The 15,927-nt window shown below is 36.5% G+C and overlaps 1 protein-coding gene across 2 annotated transcripts; it reads right to left on the reverse strand.

Annotated features, from left to right (window-relative positions):
• Positions 1-3,019: 3,019 nt before the first annotated feature.
• On the reverse strand, positions 3,020-6,017 carry LOC139963585 (uncharacterized). 2 transcript variants are annotated; one of them, XM_071964467.1, is made up of 4 exons: positions 5,935-6,017; positions 5,225-5,317; positions 3,838-3,993; positions 3,020-3,322 (listed from the first exon to the last, which is right to left on the reverse strand). In XM_071964467.1, the coding sequence occupies exons 1-4, from the start codon at positions 5,968-5,970 to the stop codon at positions 3,293-3,295; spliced, it is 315 nt and encodes a 104-aa protein (XP_071820568.1). In that variant the 5' UTR covers positions 5,971-6,017; the 3' UTR covers positions 3,020-3,292. The 2 variants fall into 2 exon arrangements, with proteins under 2 accessions (XP_071820568.1, XP_071820567.1); XM_071964466.1 differs by having other exon boundaries at positions 3,020-3,373.
• Positions 6,018-15,927: the final 9,910 nt, after the last annotated feature.

The raw sequence follows: 15,927 nt of genomic DNA on the forward strand, positions 1-15,927 counted from the left end.
GGCAGTACCAAGAAAATAATCAAGTACAAAGTTTCCAGTGTTTCTTTCTTCGAACTAATTGTAAATAAGCTGAATAATTTAGGAAAAGGAGATAAAAGAAACTGATTTACCAAAATATTTTGGATTGAAATATAGTTTTTAAATAGAAATAAAAATTAAGAAGAAAAAACACCCCACTATTCAATCAAAAAGAGGGAATTAATTTCTCCTTTAAGGAAACAACTGAAGTAAATGCTATCAACTCTCTTTTTATTTCAATGAAAAAATAAAACACGGCAGCTCGTCATTCATAGCATAGAAATTTGTTTTTTACTTTGAAAGAATGGATCAGTTAAAACAAATCAAGTAAAGCCATTGTCTTTATTTTTATTTCATTTAAATACATGTAAAAGAAGAATACATATTCACAGAGGAAGGGAAATGACAGGCAAAACATTTAATTTAATGCTGCATTAGATATTAATCTTGTTGCCAGATAGCAGCCACGAATAAATAAACTATTTGGTTTTAGCGATAACACATGTGCTTATAATTCCCGTTTCTCATGTGAAGCCTACACGTGGTTGTTTCCACAGAACCACTTAAAAACTATCCGAACAGGGTAAACTATAACCTGGTTCTACATTTCATTATTGATTTGTCTCATCGCTTCTTATGTAAGAACATCTGATTACCAGATCTCATGCAAAGCCAAATGTTGTAAGTCTTTCCATCACTGCGGCATTGAGTATAGGTTACTTATAAGTACTACAGAGGAACGGGCTACGCAGTCAACCAAAGAACATGAGAGGAACAAAAACAACAACCGACAAACAACAACCGACAAAAATACCGCAAGCGGTACTTAGAACTTTGCACATTTAGTTACTTAGGCCTATACAGTGAAAGCCAAAGGCAAAAATTAACGTAAGTTCGTAATTACTGATCCTAAATAACCTTCTTATTTGTCTTAAATCAAACCCTAAATAACCATACTATACTGTAAATACACCCGATACACACATAGAACACAGTTACTACTGTAAATTTTAAAGTTTTGTACCTCAGTAAAACTGGATCGTGCTATAAATCGGTAGCATGTGCTATTATGATTACAGTAAGAACTGAGGATATGTGTAATTCTAACAAATCAAGTTGTTGGAATTTTTTGGGATTACACGTATCCTCAATTCTTACTGTAATCCTTATAGCACATGCTACCGATTTATCAGATTTGTCAGCACGATCCAGTTTTTACTGTGGTACAAAACTTTAAGATTTACAGTAGTTACTGTAACCTCTGTGTGAATCGACTGGTAAATACTATCCATTCCGCGTTAATTGCTAGTTGAACGGCTCAGAGCTTAAAGAGAATATTTTCTGATTTTGCTTCTTATTCAATACTTACGGTTCTCATGACTCTGGCACTGGCTCCTATGAAATTGAAAATTTAGTATAATTAGGATGACAAGTGACCCAAATTTAAACTCCATAACGAACTGTCTGCTTGGAGAGATGATGAAACGGAAGTGAAGTCGCTCCTTACTAACCGTGTTACAGACGGGTGATTCGACCCAAGCTAAAGAATCGGTGAGAAGAGAACGTCGCTCAGAAAATTGTTTGACTTTTTGCGTCGCAGAAATGAGAGGTATTTCTGCCAGTGTTTTTCTTTGCTGAACCCGTTGTGGTGACCCTTTACATATATGTAGCAAAAATTAGGTAAACATGCACGTTATGTAGATACAAAACGATAGTTTCAATACGTGTTTGTTGATGAATTAAGGAAAACAAACTTTCGAAGCAGATTCAATGTTTCTTATTCTAAATGCACTCTGACCAGGTGGGTTTAATGGAGAAAAGCTGTCGCAATCGAAAAAAAGAAATTTATTTCCTGTTGCCCTTATGGCGCGAACGCTTTACCGTAAAATCACTGCGAACGCCCATATCAGCATGTTCATTATACAAATGTAACCTATATATACTCATATCGTCCACTTTTTGTATCCAATTTCACGGAGGAAACGTCTGAAAACACCCCCTTGCAATGGAAGGAAAATGACACAATTTAATAGTAAAGAAAACCGCAGATAGTAAACCCACTATGCAGATGCATAGCATAAAATGTTCATTTTACTGCAGTAATCTACGCTATAAGAAAATTAAATAACTATTTTATATTTCTGTCTTTGTCCTCTAGTTTATTCCCTACCCTCTTCCCTTAATCCTACCTGTGTCCCTCCATTGTTTATCTCCTACCTCTCCTTTTGCCCTGTTGGTTTCTTTCTCTTCTCTCAATCCCTTGTCTACTAATCCTCTTACATCTATCTCTTTGTGTTCACCATGCTCTTTAACCTGTTTGTATTCTGTGCGTGCATTAGTCCCTTCTGTTACTTGTCATTTAGCCTCTGAAGAAGATCCTGCTAGGATCGAAACGTCAGGCCAACTTACATTTACACAGGCTCTTTAGCGGATAAGTAGTTTGCTAACAGTTTATTTTATTATGATTTTATAATTCAGTTAACTTAGCAAAAATAAGACCTTTGAATGAAAAAAGAACAAGAATCAATGTTCACAAGCGAAATCTCAGCAAAAAACACCCTGGTAATTAATTGATGTTTCGATGCAGTTTAACCAAAACTATCTCTCTACAAACAGCATGTTGAGTTTGTCAAATTGTTTCACCTAATTGGGACTTAATTAGGGAGTAACTGTGATTTCAGTGACGTTGCCCAGAGACCTTTTTAACATATGTATTATTCATATCCATCATCCAAATAAATTTGGCATGAACATAATTCGGGTAGAAAACTGTGTTTGTCAAGGTAATGAATTGTATTTATCATTTTTCTACACACATCTCCCTGCTAAACATTACGATGGAAACTTTTATCAACATAGGAAAAGCTCTTTTGACAAGTTTGCGGAAGGAGTCATCCAGAAAATGCTGCTTAGGCGTCTCAATTAAGAATCACAAGACCATGAAGAATTTTGCAGAACGAAAAAAGCAAGAAGATGGAATGAATTGAATTATTCACTTGGATTTAAGTGACAGAGACAAATAAACAAAATGTTGAAGCACTTAATTTTAAAGAACCAAGAAGCAATGTATCCACAAAACATAAACTCGCTTTTGCTCTGGCAATACGAAGAATTTTAATATGATTTACTTTTAATATTTGAAATTGTCATTTGCTATCATTTTAATATTCGAAAAGACCCATCGTGCGTTCTGCCACCTGACTAAACGACTGCTTCCGAACAAATTCCGTCTTTAATTGTGTTTCACCCATAACCGAAGTATAGCCGCGTATCTTTAAAGATGACATTCCTTCTTGATTGCCAGCTGTGCGAAACAAAAAAGTGTTCCAAAACTCGTTCCTGTATATTGATATGTCTACCAAAGAGGAAAGATAAAGAAAGGAAAGGAAGAGGGGGAGGGAGGCAGAGGGCAGAGGGCAGAGAAAGAAGAGGGCAGAGAAAGAAGAGGAAGAGAAAGAAAAGGGGAAAGGAAAAGGAAAGAAACATGAAAACCGTGAGGAAGAGGAAGTAAAGAGATGAGAGGTTCCACCTCTTTAAAACAGATTTTCATTTGTCAGCAAACATGTCATCTACACTAACATTTAAGCAAGTGTTTAGAAATGAAGAAAATAAAAGAAATGAAAATAGCGAGGAAAAGGACACTAAAATGATGGATAATAGTTTTAGAGAAATAAAAGTAGTTGCCATCTCTCTTGAACATACTTTCAATGGACTTCAGCAAATATGTTTATTGAATCTTACGTAATAACGTTTGTGTGTTTTTTTCCCCTTCTTTTTTCAATAAAACAAAGGTGATTCTGTTTATAGCTACTAACTTACTGGGACAGGGTATCCGGGACAAATAAGATCATCGAATAGTAGAAGTACAGCAAACGTCCTGGTATCATAGTTCGGATTTCTATTTTCATAGTAGTGGGCAGACAATCCTGATATTGCATGAACCAACAAAGGACACCAATCATGTGATATCTGTGCCTGGTAAAAAAGAGAAAACAAAACTTTACGATAGAAATATTTCTCTGATTGTTGGTACAGCTGCTTGAGTTTCATGAAACATATAATATTAACAGCATAGCCATCGTTTCTACTACTTACTACGCTTATAAATGAACCCCAGATAACTAATTCATAAATTAACTGGAAATTGGATGCCGAAACCTAGTTATTTTGCAAAATGTAACGCCAAAGAGAAATCATCGTTTGAACTTCATTCTAGCACGTCATTTCTATTCAGCCTTTTCTGACTTTTTCGAAAGTTGTGTATCCGGTTTCCATTATTATGCACAATAAGGTATCCACAGTTGCATTTAAATGTGCAACTTAACTTTATTTTAAGCACATGTGATGTGGATATACCACCGTGGGACCTTTTGAATTTGATGGCAAATCGATGTATTTTCATATTGTTTCCTATCTAAGTCTACACACCTCTTGGTAAATTGCGCCATTGTTGCCCATTCAAATCTAGTGTGAATTTAACTGCACTGTGAACTTTGTCAAATATTGCCTGCTAATCTGAAGAAAAGGAGAGAGCCCGGACGTATTAGCTTGAGACTGCGACCATGTGGATATAACCGGTTGCTTGTGCAGAGAGGATACAAAACTTTCGAAATAGTCAGAACAGGCTGAATAGACATCATGTGATAGAATGTTCATGGTGTTCGTTTCGCAAGTAAAGGTATGACTATCATATAACCTACTTTATAATACCTTATATACCTTTACTAATAAAGTAAAGAGGATTTCTATCATTTATTCTTATCAAAATATTTATAACAAATATGTATAGTGGATAAATAAAAATTGGGGTAACAGTTGGACAATTATGATTCTAGTTTGAATATTATGATTCTAACCAATCCCCCCCCCCCACCTCCACCAACTCACAAGACCCTAGCAACGTCCCTGAATATATTCCATTGATAATAGCTTATAATGAAGTCTAATCACCTCATCATAACATCCTACCAGGCTGATTGAAAATGAATCTAAAAGTCCCATTTTCGTTAAATGGAATTCCCATGTAAGTTATGTCGAGAAAGCAGGCGCTTGCATCTTGAGTATATAGTTGTCTGATTTTGAATACCATAAAGCTGAGTTTCGTCCAAGAGTAAGCAATACAAAACTGTATTAAACAGTATAATCATGGCTCATTTTTTCCGCAGGGACTTCCTCCTTAGATATTAAAAAAGACATGTCAGCTAACCTGTGTACTTTTATTGCATAATTCACGGATTACGGGGTCTGATGAATTCTTGTCGCAATTGAGTCGTGAACACATGCCTGTAAAGGACCTCATCTGTATGTACAATGAATAAAGCATTGTTAAAGTATATTTGTTGTGTATGATAATCTCATTCAATTTTTTTTCGAAGACCATTTTTGTTTCCAAGATAAACAGATCTGAAGTTTTGATAAATCTGGGAGACTCATTAAATATATGCAAAAAATACAGCAAACTATGACGTATAGAGTGTTATTTTAGGACTTAATAAGTTATCTCCTATTTACAAGCCCACATATATCTTTTGAATAATATGATGTTGTTCCTTTCTTCAAAGAAGATAATAAAGTATTTCAAAAAAAAAAAATAAAAAAATAAAGGAATACCGTAATAGAAAATTAGGCAATCACTCCCAATGTGCATAAATTGACTAATGTTTATACATATATACATTAGAATTAAGAAAAGGCTTGTAAAATGGTAAATCTTTGATGGGAGTTACAACTATTTTCATGATTTCTAATGCCCATTAGAGTGATTAGGACAATGTTGTTCAAAGTGTCCGGAGACAGTTAAAGAATTGCTTATAGAGCATGGAAATTCGAGAGAGAGAGAGATAGAGAAATTGAGGAGAGAGGGGAGAGTGGTGGGTGAGGGGGAGAGAGAGGGGAGGATGTTATAATTTCACCTACTTTGGACAGTTTTCCATCATGTGTGAGAAGTAACATTAGAATGTCAGGACGAATTGCTACACACGTTCGGCACTGTAATAGGTGTAATCATGATGGTTCTTTGGGAAGATTTATTCCCACTGTCTATTGTTACTTTGGTAGTGAGGACATGAACTTGAAACGATAGCTGATATGGAATGCGAGAAACAAACCATCTCACACCTTTAAGGATACAATTAGTTGATATCAAATAGTGACCATTATATTATGACATCACTATTTCTGTAAATTATACATGTTCTCATATAACGCTCGATGTATAATTCATACAATAGATAGTTTTTTGGAGCTTTCGTTAGTCATTGACCTCTTTGATAAGGGATCATAGTTGAACTCGGATTTGCTCATTCAAATCAAACCATTGGCTAATAAGCACATATGATTGCTAATTCCATCCTAATTCTTTTCTTTCATTTTTTGACATATAAACATCCAATACAGAGACCCAATGCACGTGGCAAGTGCTTTCCTCCAGTGAGACTTACCTGGCGATGTATGGATCTGACAAGTTGAAATTGTATTTTGACAAAAACATGACAAACACCCCTGTTAGAACCACTGCTTGGTGGCGTTGAAACAGTTATATCAACAATGTAGACAGGAATAACAGCTAGAAATACAAAAGTACCAATAAGATGATATGAACAGAAAGATATTTCAAATGAATTATAAATCTGTATGCAATAGCAGTCAGTGTTGAGGCAACTCTGTTTCAGAATACCTACAGATCACGAGTCTAATGAACCTGGAGGCAGGGGTGGAGTTGATTACAAAGGAATTAGGTACAAAAAGGAAGCCATGAGCTGCCCGTAGGCCGTTTCGTACAAGAATGATTGGCATCTAAAAACTTTGGTGTGAATTCAAAGACAATTCCGGACCTCGTAATGAATGTGCATTGTGACAATTCAGGCAATGCTTAGATATAGACCAACGAATAAGGAGGACTTTTACGATCGTTCAGGAGCCTGTCCATTTGTTCAATGAGTTTCCGTTGTACTTTGCTTTTGGGCTTAATTGATTACGCTATTGGTTAGTATTCCATTGCGGTGTATTAATTTTGTTACCTTTTGGTTATCATTGCTAAACTTTAGAAAGTGGGTGAGAGCTGGCAAGTATCTTTATTGTACAAAGCTCTCTTAGTTGCTGCAGAAAAGTTGCAAAGAGTAGAATCACGATTTCTTTCTGAGAATGATTTTTCGACTGACAAAAGAGCGAGTGAAAATAATGAGTGAAATTCAAAACTAGTCAACATAGTCACCTAAAATATTTTGGTCGGTTTCAGCATGGATGTAAAAACTGTTTTTATCTCCATGGTTTCAGCAAGTAGTAGTTAGTAAATGAACATTATGAATTACATCAAGAAATCAGATATTTGCGTTAGAAACGCAAGAAACGGTGTTTTACCGAAGAGGCAAAACTGAAGATAAGAATAGGAGGTTCAGAGTTGTGTTTCATATTTATGTTATTGTCCTGAGTCAAAAGTTGCTACGAAAATAAAAGTTCCGATATATTTTGTTTGTTGAAATTAAGCGAAATATCTTCTCTTTATTTTTTGTTTTTTGTTAGATGGTCATTGTGAAATGTTGATCTAAGAACTACTTATATGAACGCAGTATGTGTATTTGCATATTCCTAACATGATATCAACGTTTCAAAATAATTTCCGGAAACATAAAGACCAATTAAATAAGGTCCCCGTGTAGACGCTTAATTATTATTCTTTGAGATTATAAGGATCATTAGCATAAATGTTATACTTACCCAATACAACGAAGAAGGAAACCAAAGAACGTAACATCTTGTCAATAATGTTGTCCAAGATCTTCTTTGCTTGTGGCATCCGTTTCGTAATATATCAACAGAACAGACGAATACGTGGTACCACGACTGGTGTCAAAGTTCTCGGTACTTTATTTATTTATTTTTTAATTTAATCCAATTCTCAAGATTTATACTGCAGTTTAACACTTTTCTCCCCGCATGATTCGCGTCAACCCGGAAGGCAGGAATATCTATAACGCCACGTTCCTTGGTTAATTCCATCGATGAAGTTGTCAGTTGAAAGTTGTCATACCAAGAAAGTCATTTGACGTATTCCGTGATCTGCGCACTCAAGTATTACGGTACTTAACCCAGTCCATTTCTGAAGCCAAAGTGAAGAAAATAGAGCGGATTCTTACTAACTACTACTTAAAACTCTACTTAAAGCCCACCGCGCACTGTCCGATCGATCACGGCCACGCTCAACTCACCGTCGTTACGTAGATCGGGCATTTAGCGGAGTTTCAAACTACGACCGATCACCCTTTTGGCTAGGTTAAAGCAGGAAGTTGTTATGGAAATAAACAACTCCCTGGTTAAAGTGCCGTCACCTTCAGTCGATCAAACTGAACACGCAGCGCTTCCACGGCGGGGATTCAAGGTTGAAAATGTACATTTAAAAAAAAATAAGACAAATCACGGGTTTCTTTAATTACCTAAACTTAAATTACCCAAACGAGCTCCGGTCGTTAACCGCAAACAGTCGTTGTGTAGCCGTAAAAATTCTAGCCTTTATATCAGTTAAATTGACACCGTTTTCTTCGACATCCCCAAAATAAAGATTTACAACCTATGGATCATTCAACCCCCACCACGTACTCACGACGCGTATCTCATTGAGTTCTTTTTATAACAATAACAGAAAAAAGCTTTTGAGTTGTTTAATTTTTAATTTTTGACTAATTAACCCAATATTACGTGGTGATGATCAAAGTAAGATTACAATCGATATAAGATATTAGTGGAACATTCAATAGTTAGTTATTCGAAGTTCCCATTCGGGACTAAATATTTACTATTTATCTAGGTATAGATGGTGACGCAGATGGGGATACTGAATGAGGCACAGAGGTTTTGTTCTTTCCTTATAACAATTATTTACAAAGAAAGTGACTCCAATTAAGAATTCATGAAACATCATTAGATGTATCTTCAAATTTGTTTTCTTCTCAAGTAATTGGTTATTAGTCGATTAATTGTTAACTTAACTCATTACCACTATTTGCGGAAGATATCCCAGTAAGCCATGCAGAAGCTACTCCCAATCTCGGAATGGCACATGTCACAAGTGTAGCTCCAAAACGTTGGCTTTCAGTATTACCGTTAACGCGTGTAGCCCCTTACTGCACGTTACAGTACAAGCTTTTCGTCAACGAGAGGGTTGTTTTCTGTCAACAAAAGGACACAGTTTAATCCCTGAAGTACACGGAAAAGGAACTTTTCAAAAGAATAAAAGGGAAAACTCGAACTTATTCATTAACAAAATCGAGCCCAACATACTTTCGGAAATAGACACTTTTTAATTTTATCAAACAATTTGGCATCGTGCCCCATGAGTCCCTCTCTCACTATCGTTACTATTATCGTAGTAAGCCATAGTAATTTTGACGTCGCCCACAGAATAATTTGTAACTGATCCTACAAAACAAAGTATCCGTTGTACAATAGTGTGGCTGGGGACTGTTCCTTTAATACTGCACCTGTTGATAATGCACCAGCCTCTGCCGTTATGCGGACGCACTCTGTACGGAATTCATAATATACTAGGTGCATAGGTGCACATGTGCAGGGGCCCAATGAATAACGTAACTTCATATGCATGGATCGCCCGCCAGCAATTGGATCCTGAGCGGGCGATCAAGTGTGAACGTGAACGAGTTTGTGGGTATGCAAATATTTGTAGTTTGTGTAGTATCCGGCGGTTCCAGAGGGAGGGGGAGGTGGATCTAATTTAAATACGACCTACATGTCTGGGCTTCGATATATATGGTCGCGTTAAGGGGAATTTCTAATAACTAACTCTATCGAATATTCTTCAAGATCTTAGATCGATCGAAATCTTAGCTCATCTAGGTAATTTATTTAGGAAATGTATTACTGACCCGTGACTGCTTTTCATTTAAGAGAGAGAGTCGTTCACCTCAGGAAATAGTGCTCAAGAAATTAGACAAACAACTTTCAATCAATATGTTATTCTATCTATACTACGTGGGCGTCTTTTCATAAAGCAAGTAGGATCTCATTTGATCCTTAAGTTTACCATTTCTTCGTCTAGAATGAAGCTGTTGTGGTTTAAGTAGGGAGGTCTGCATACACAAATAAGTTAATAAATTAAATCATTATTCGGGCCCTCGGGTGAAATTACGAAAGAATTCTGTTTAACTATTTTACTTGTCTTTAGTCTTTAGTGTTGTTTTCACAAGATTGAAAGTGCAAGAAAACAAGAAAATGAAGAAAGACCTATACAGAAGACGAATTAATTAAATATGCAGATATTTCTCGAGACTTAACTTCAGTTAGATTAGCGATAAATCGCGGAATTGGAATGTTATTCACTTTTAAAGCAGCACTTTGTGTTCGATAGTAAAGTTGCATCTTTTCTGACACCGAAATCATAATCATAATACCAATTAGTTTTCCCCTAATTGTACTATGGTTTTACCTTAATTGTACCACAGTTTTACCCTAAATTTACCAGAGTTGTATCCCAATTGCACAATAGTTTCACTACTTGACTTAATTATAATCATTACACCACATTACCTTACATTTCACCCATTAGTGGATTGTATCTTAATTGGCCTAGTTGAAACATACAACAAAGCAACTCATACTGTATGACATGATGTCGTATGTATATTATGGCATACTATTTTATATGCACCAGATTTGGTCAATATGCTGCAGTCAAAACAAGCATGACAACAATATAAAGGTTAAACAGGTTTACAGCATATGGTATGTACAGTTTTTGTTAAGTAAAATAAGTATGTACCATACTTTTATTCTATAAGGCTACTGTGGCAAATTTACCATGTTTTACCCCAATTTAACCATAGTTTACCGCTGTAAGACTAGGGTACTTTTTTTTGCTGGGAGCATATATAAATTGTTTCTTATATCAAATATAGGATGATATATTATTGTATTCATGTGCTTTTTAACTGTTCGACCACATTTTCCTGCCTGGACGGGCCGTTCTACTGCTTTACCTCAAGTCTCTATAGTCTAAAAAGTTTCATGTAATATGAACGAGGAATAAAGAGACCCAAAAAAATATGTTGTCATTCTTAAAAAAGAAGTTATCTGACCAAAAGTCCCACAAACCTGACCACATCTTGGTGTCAGAGTGGCAACCACTGTCTTTTCAGTGGGTGAACTAGAGCTTTGTCTCACCATTTTTTAAGCCATAATGCCCTCTCAGGTGTCATATTAAATTGCCTGTTGTATAATCTGCATGTTTCCACAAAACTAGTTATGCTTGAAAATATACCCAGTACAAAGGCCCGTCTCGATACCATCAAGGCTCCATAAGCTGATTACTATAGCAACCCCATATACAATTTCAGGAGGGTGAATTTGAAGGGGCGCTGGCAGGGATTGTACTCTTTGCAGTGGCAGGGCTTGTACTTGGTAGAGCACCAGGATGGGTCCATCTTCATGAGAGTCTCTAAATAAAAGTACTGCTGGTGATAAATACAAACCAGTGTTGAGTGTCTGATTGTACAGCTACAGTAGTACTGGGTACTAGAAGTAGCGATTGTTACGATATGGCATTGCTTGCATTTGTTGGCAGTGAGTATTTCATGATCTGCAGGCGTCCTTATGCCCCCTACCCACACAGAAAAGTCATTTCACTGCCATGAGTAGTTCCTCCTGTCATTCGATGTAAACAACTCAGTTCCATTAGTTTTATCACGCTTAGTTACCTATATTCGTGTGCGTATATATTTGTTGTGAAATTGACTTCGTTACATGATGATTTGAAGAGAAATAGATACTTAATCGTGGTAAAGGTTTTTTTTTTTAGCGAATATACTATAGTTTTCAAACTTGGAAATGATGATATCATGCCCCCCCCCCCAAAAAAAAAAAAAAAACATTTTTCTAAACAGTTCGAAAGTGGTTAATTTACGTTCGAAAAATACGGCCGAAATTCCCTTTCCATTCCTTTTTTGTGTCTTTTGTCAATCACGATTGGATTAAACACCCTTTCTTCGTCAAATTCAACTATTACCAGACCTATACATTGATTAATCACTGAGAAATTGTCCTTCGAAAATGGTAAGTTTTACCTAATTAAATATTAATGAGGAGTGACGTCAAGAAATCCCGTGCGTATTCTACAAGAAAAGAAAGCACTTTTCGCACAGCCGGGGACTGACTGTAATATTCAGGGTGTAGGAACTAGAGGGGGTGGGGCGGGGCATCTGCCCCAATTTTTCTAAAAATATAAAAAGTGCCCCTTTCTAGAACGAAAAGTGCCCCTGCTGCACCTTTGGAATATAAATTAACTATTTTCATGATTACAACTTCGTCAACCCCCCCCCCTTCCTTAATCTCCCAGGCCATATATGATGACCCCGCCTGCTTATCAGGATGAAATAACTGGTCCCCAATTAACCTCCTTCGTACATACCTGTTATATGATATTTCGGCGGGTGATTGCGATGGGGGTCATCAGCCAAGGCTTCAGTGGGTATTCTGTCTTCTTTTTCCTTCCTTAGCAAACTACTCTAGTTCCACCTTGTTGAAAACATTTCCGCATTTTCGACCTGCATTTAATGAAAAAAAAACTCAACCCACCTCACCACATCTTTCCTGGCGCATATTGGCTGAAATGCGCCGGCCAAAATACTTCTTTTCCCTTCCTTAGCAAACTCCTCTAGTTCCGCCTTGTTAAAAACATTTCCGCGTTTTCGACCTGCATTTAGTTTTAAAAAAAGAGGCCTACAACCCCTCACCTTCCTAGCGTATATTGACTGAAATGCGCCGAAAACTCTTGTCCCTCCCTGGACAAAGTCCTCTAGTTTCGCCATTGTAAAAAACAGTTCCGCGTTTTCGACCGGCATTTAGTGATAAAAAAAAGCCCAAGCCCTTCCCCACCCCTCCTGGCGCATATTGGCTGACTTGCGCTCAAAAAACTTCTTCACCCTCCCTTGACAAAATAATGTTCTCATCCATTGTAAACTTTAAGATTTCCGCGTTTTCGACCAACATTTACGGTGAAATAGCTTTGAACCCGCAACACTTCCTGGCGCATATAGGCTGAAATCCGCCCAAAAAACTTCGTCACCATCCCTTGACAAATTCCTCTCGTTTTCCGCGGTTTCCACGTTTTCGACCTTGCTATATGGCAAGGTCGATAACGCAGAAACCGCGGAAAACGTTGATATCGAACCCGGTATCTCGATTACCGAACTCGGTTTATCGATTTCCGCGTTTCCGTGTTATCTACATGGCCGCATGCAATGCGCTAGTGCGCGGTACCGGTCATGTTCGCCACTCAGGTATTGTAATAATACAAATATCGAGAACGATTGGACGTCATTTCAGTGGAATAGAAAGACTGACATCGACGCGATCCCGTGACAAAATTGAACAATATGACTGGCTTCTACGGTCAGTGTAAACACATATTGATCAGTGCAACGGATTCTTCATAATATATTGAGTGATTTTTAGTCTAAACTCAGTCCAATACACTGAAAACAATTTCAATCGCACTTCAAACTGAAAAATTCAGTCTATCATTTTAAGAGAGTATGCCTACTTTTCTTTTACAAAGCTATGGATGTGTCGCTGTACATAACTATTGGGAAATTAAGAAGACGATGCGCTTTCCTTATACAAGCCTGTCAGTATTTCATTAAATTAATTACACTTCTTAATTAAGTTTAAAAAGACTCAAAAACAATAAGTCAACTAACCCACAAGTAAATTAAATTCGAAAAAGTGTTTTTACAATTTTCTTTCTTTAAAAATGTGTAAACGAAATGATTTACCCTTCTTACGTATAACGCGACAACCAGACAATAACAACTCTTGTCACATCACGCGTACCATTAAAGTGGTCTTAGCTCTCACTTAGTACATATCCATTTATAGAAATACAGGTTGGCTTGCCTCTGAAAGTGGTAATTATGTGTAAATTGTCAGATTCAAAAGCACCAGGGGTGCACTCTGTTCAACCATAACACTTGCGTGAGACGCTCTCATTCAAGTCATTGCCAATTATGCAAAGCCAATAATACGCATTCACACGGTGGTACTGACACGGTGATTACCGTTCTCATGTTCTCATGCCTCCTTTAAGAAGTTATATATTGCTGCCCTTTAAATTAACTTTAAAACTAAATGGCATCTCTTTGGTGATTTGTACTGACATCAACACCTGCTATTTAATAGTTATTCATTGTCATAATTGAATCAAAGTATATATGTTATTCTTCTTCTTCTTTGGTTAAACTGAAGTAATGACAATAACTTCCCCAATTATAAAATAATTGTATTGAACGGTGATCTGGATCTTCCTAAATGTAGAGCGGGTCAAACGAAAGAGTGGTGAACTTTATTTGCCACACACTTAATACCTATATATAAACTTGGTTACGTTACACAAAGATAGCAGTTATTCCGTTCAATAGGAAACGGAAGGGTTCTAAGCTGTAAAAGTATCCAGTAACAACCCCCCAGTGGCATAGATGAGTATCAACATATGGAGTTGAGTGCAATTGAGTAGGCGGAGAGAAACCCGACAGGAGTTTGGTGTCTTACCCAAGAGAAAACCCCCATACATTCAACGATCTCCCAGATAAGGATATTGGCATATTCCCTGGCACTATTTTCCTCGAATTTCTATACTTTCTCTTTCATATTTCGACTTTATTCTCCATTATCTCTCTCTCGGTCGAAATTTGAGTTAGTCAACTATATTTAACTTTGGTCTGAATGAAAGTGAATAAGAAACACTTGGAAGAGAAAGTAATTAACCGGTGTAATGAAGTTGGTGTAGAAATTGAGAGAAATTACATTTGTTATTTGCCATCGTTTGCCAAAGTTCCTGAATAGAAACCACGGTGGTCATTCACACTGACAGGAGCGTTTGAAGTAGTCAATTGAAAGTAAATATTGATGTTCGGAGAAAAGCCTCAAAGAAGGTTCTGAGGAAGGATGAGAGGAGTATAACAAGTAATTGAAATCATAACAAGTATTGTTCCTACAAGTTGGACTTTAAGGGCTTCTTAAGCCAATCTACAAAAAGGATAATATCCAGTTCGATTTAGATGCATGATATTCTTCAATCGAAGTTTGAAAGTTATTATTTCCATTTTAACTCCGTTTTGTGCTAAGATAATAGAAACCTCGTTATTATTTGTCACATCAATTGCTTCCGCTTACTGTAGTGCTGGTGCCACAGTTTCAAAACTTCTATCTGTAATCTTATACTTTTGTATATGTCATTTTTGTCCCTTTTGTTTTGGTCTTGTATTTCTCTCGTGACTGCCATCTGAACTATGTTATGTGTCATCTCTATTTATAAATATATTTTTGCCTCTTATACTTCCTTGGAGGATACATTGCGGATATAAACGGAAACGAAAACAAATAATCCACTTGGGGAAGATGGTTTTAAGTAGGCAGTATTTTGAATGTTAATGTCAATGTTTGTACGTTGGATGTCGATATTTGGAGATTTTTTATTTCATAAAATATTATTTTTTGCTTCTTTTTAAAGAATTATGAGCTAAATAAAACTATAAAAAACACATTTAATGCCTAGCAATCTGTTTGTTGATACAATGATAGATAACCGATTTAGCACTTCCGTCGAGTGTAGGCCTAGTCGTGGTATCGATTTTATTTTGTTAACTTTATATCCATTCCTGGCATTGACGAAACTTGGTTGCCTATAACTACGGTGACACAAGTCTAATGTAATATTCACGGTAGGCGGCTTAAAATATTTGAGTGAAAGCATTGGACAGTAAATGTATTTGTCAACTGGAATAAAAACACAAATATTAGCGAATATATGACATACTACCGTATGGTATACATGCATGTTGGTACTCATTTTGCAAAATCATAACAGCTAGCTAGAAACGTTGGAAACAACTGACAAACAACTGT

Source organism: Apostichopus japonicus, chromosome 22, assembly GCF_037975245.1.
Source record: "Apostichopus japonicus isolate 1M-3 chromosome 22, ASM3797524v1, whole genome shotgun sequence".
In the NCBI taxonomy this organism is placed as follows: Eukaryota; Metazoa; Echinodermata; class Holothuroidea; order Aspidochirotida; family Stichopodidae; genus Apostichopus; species Apostichopus japonicus.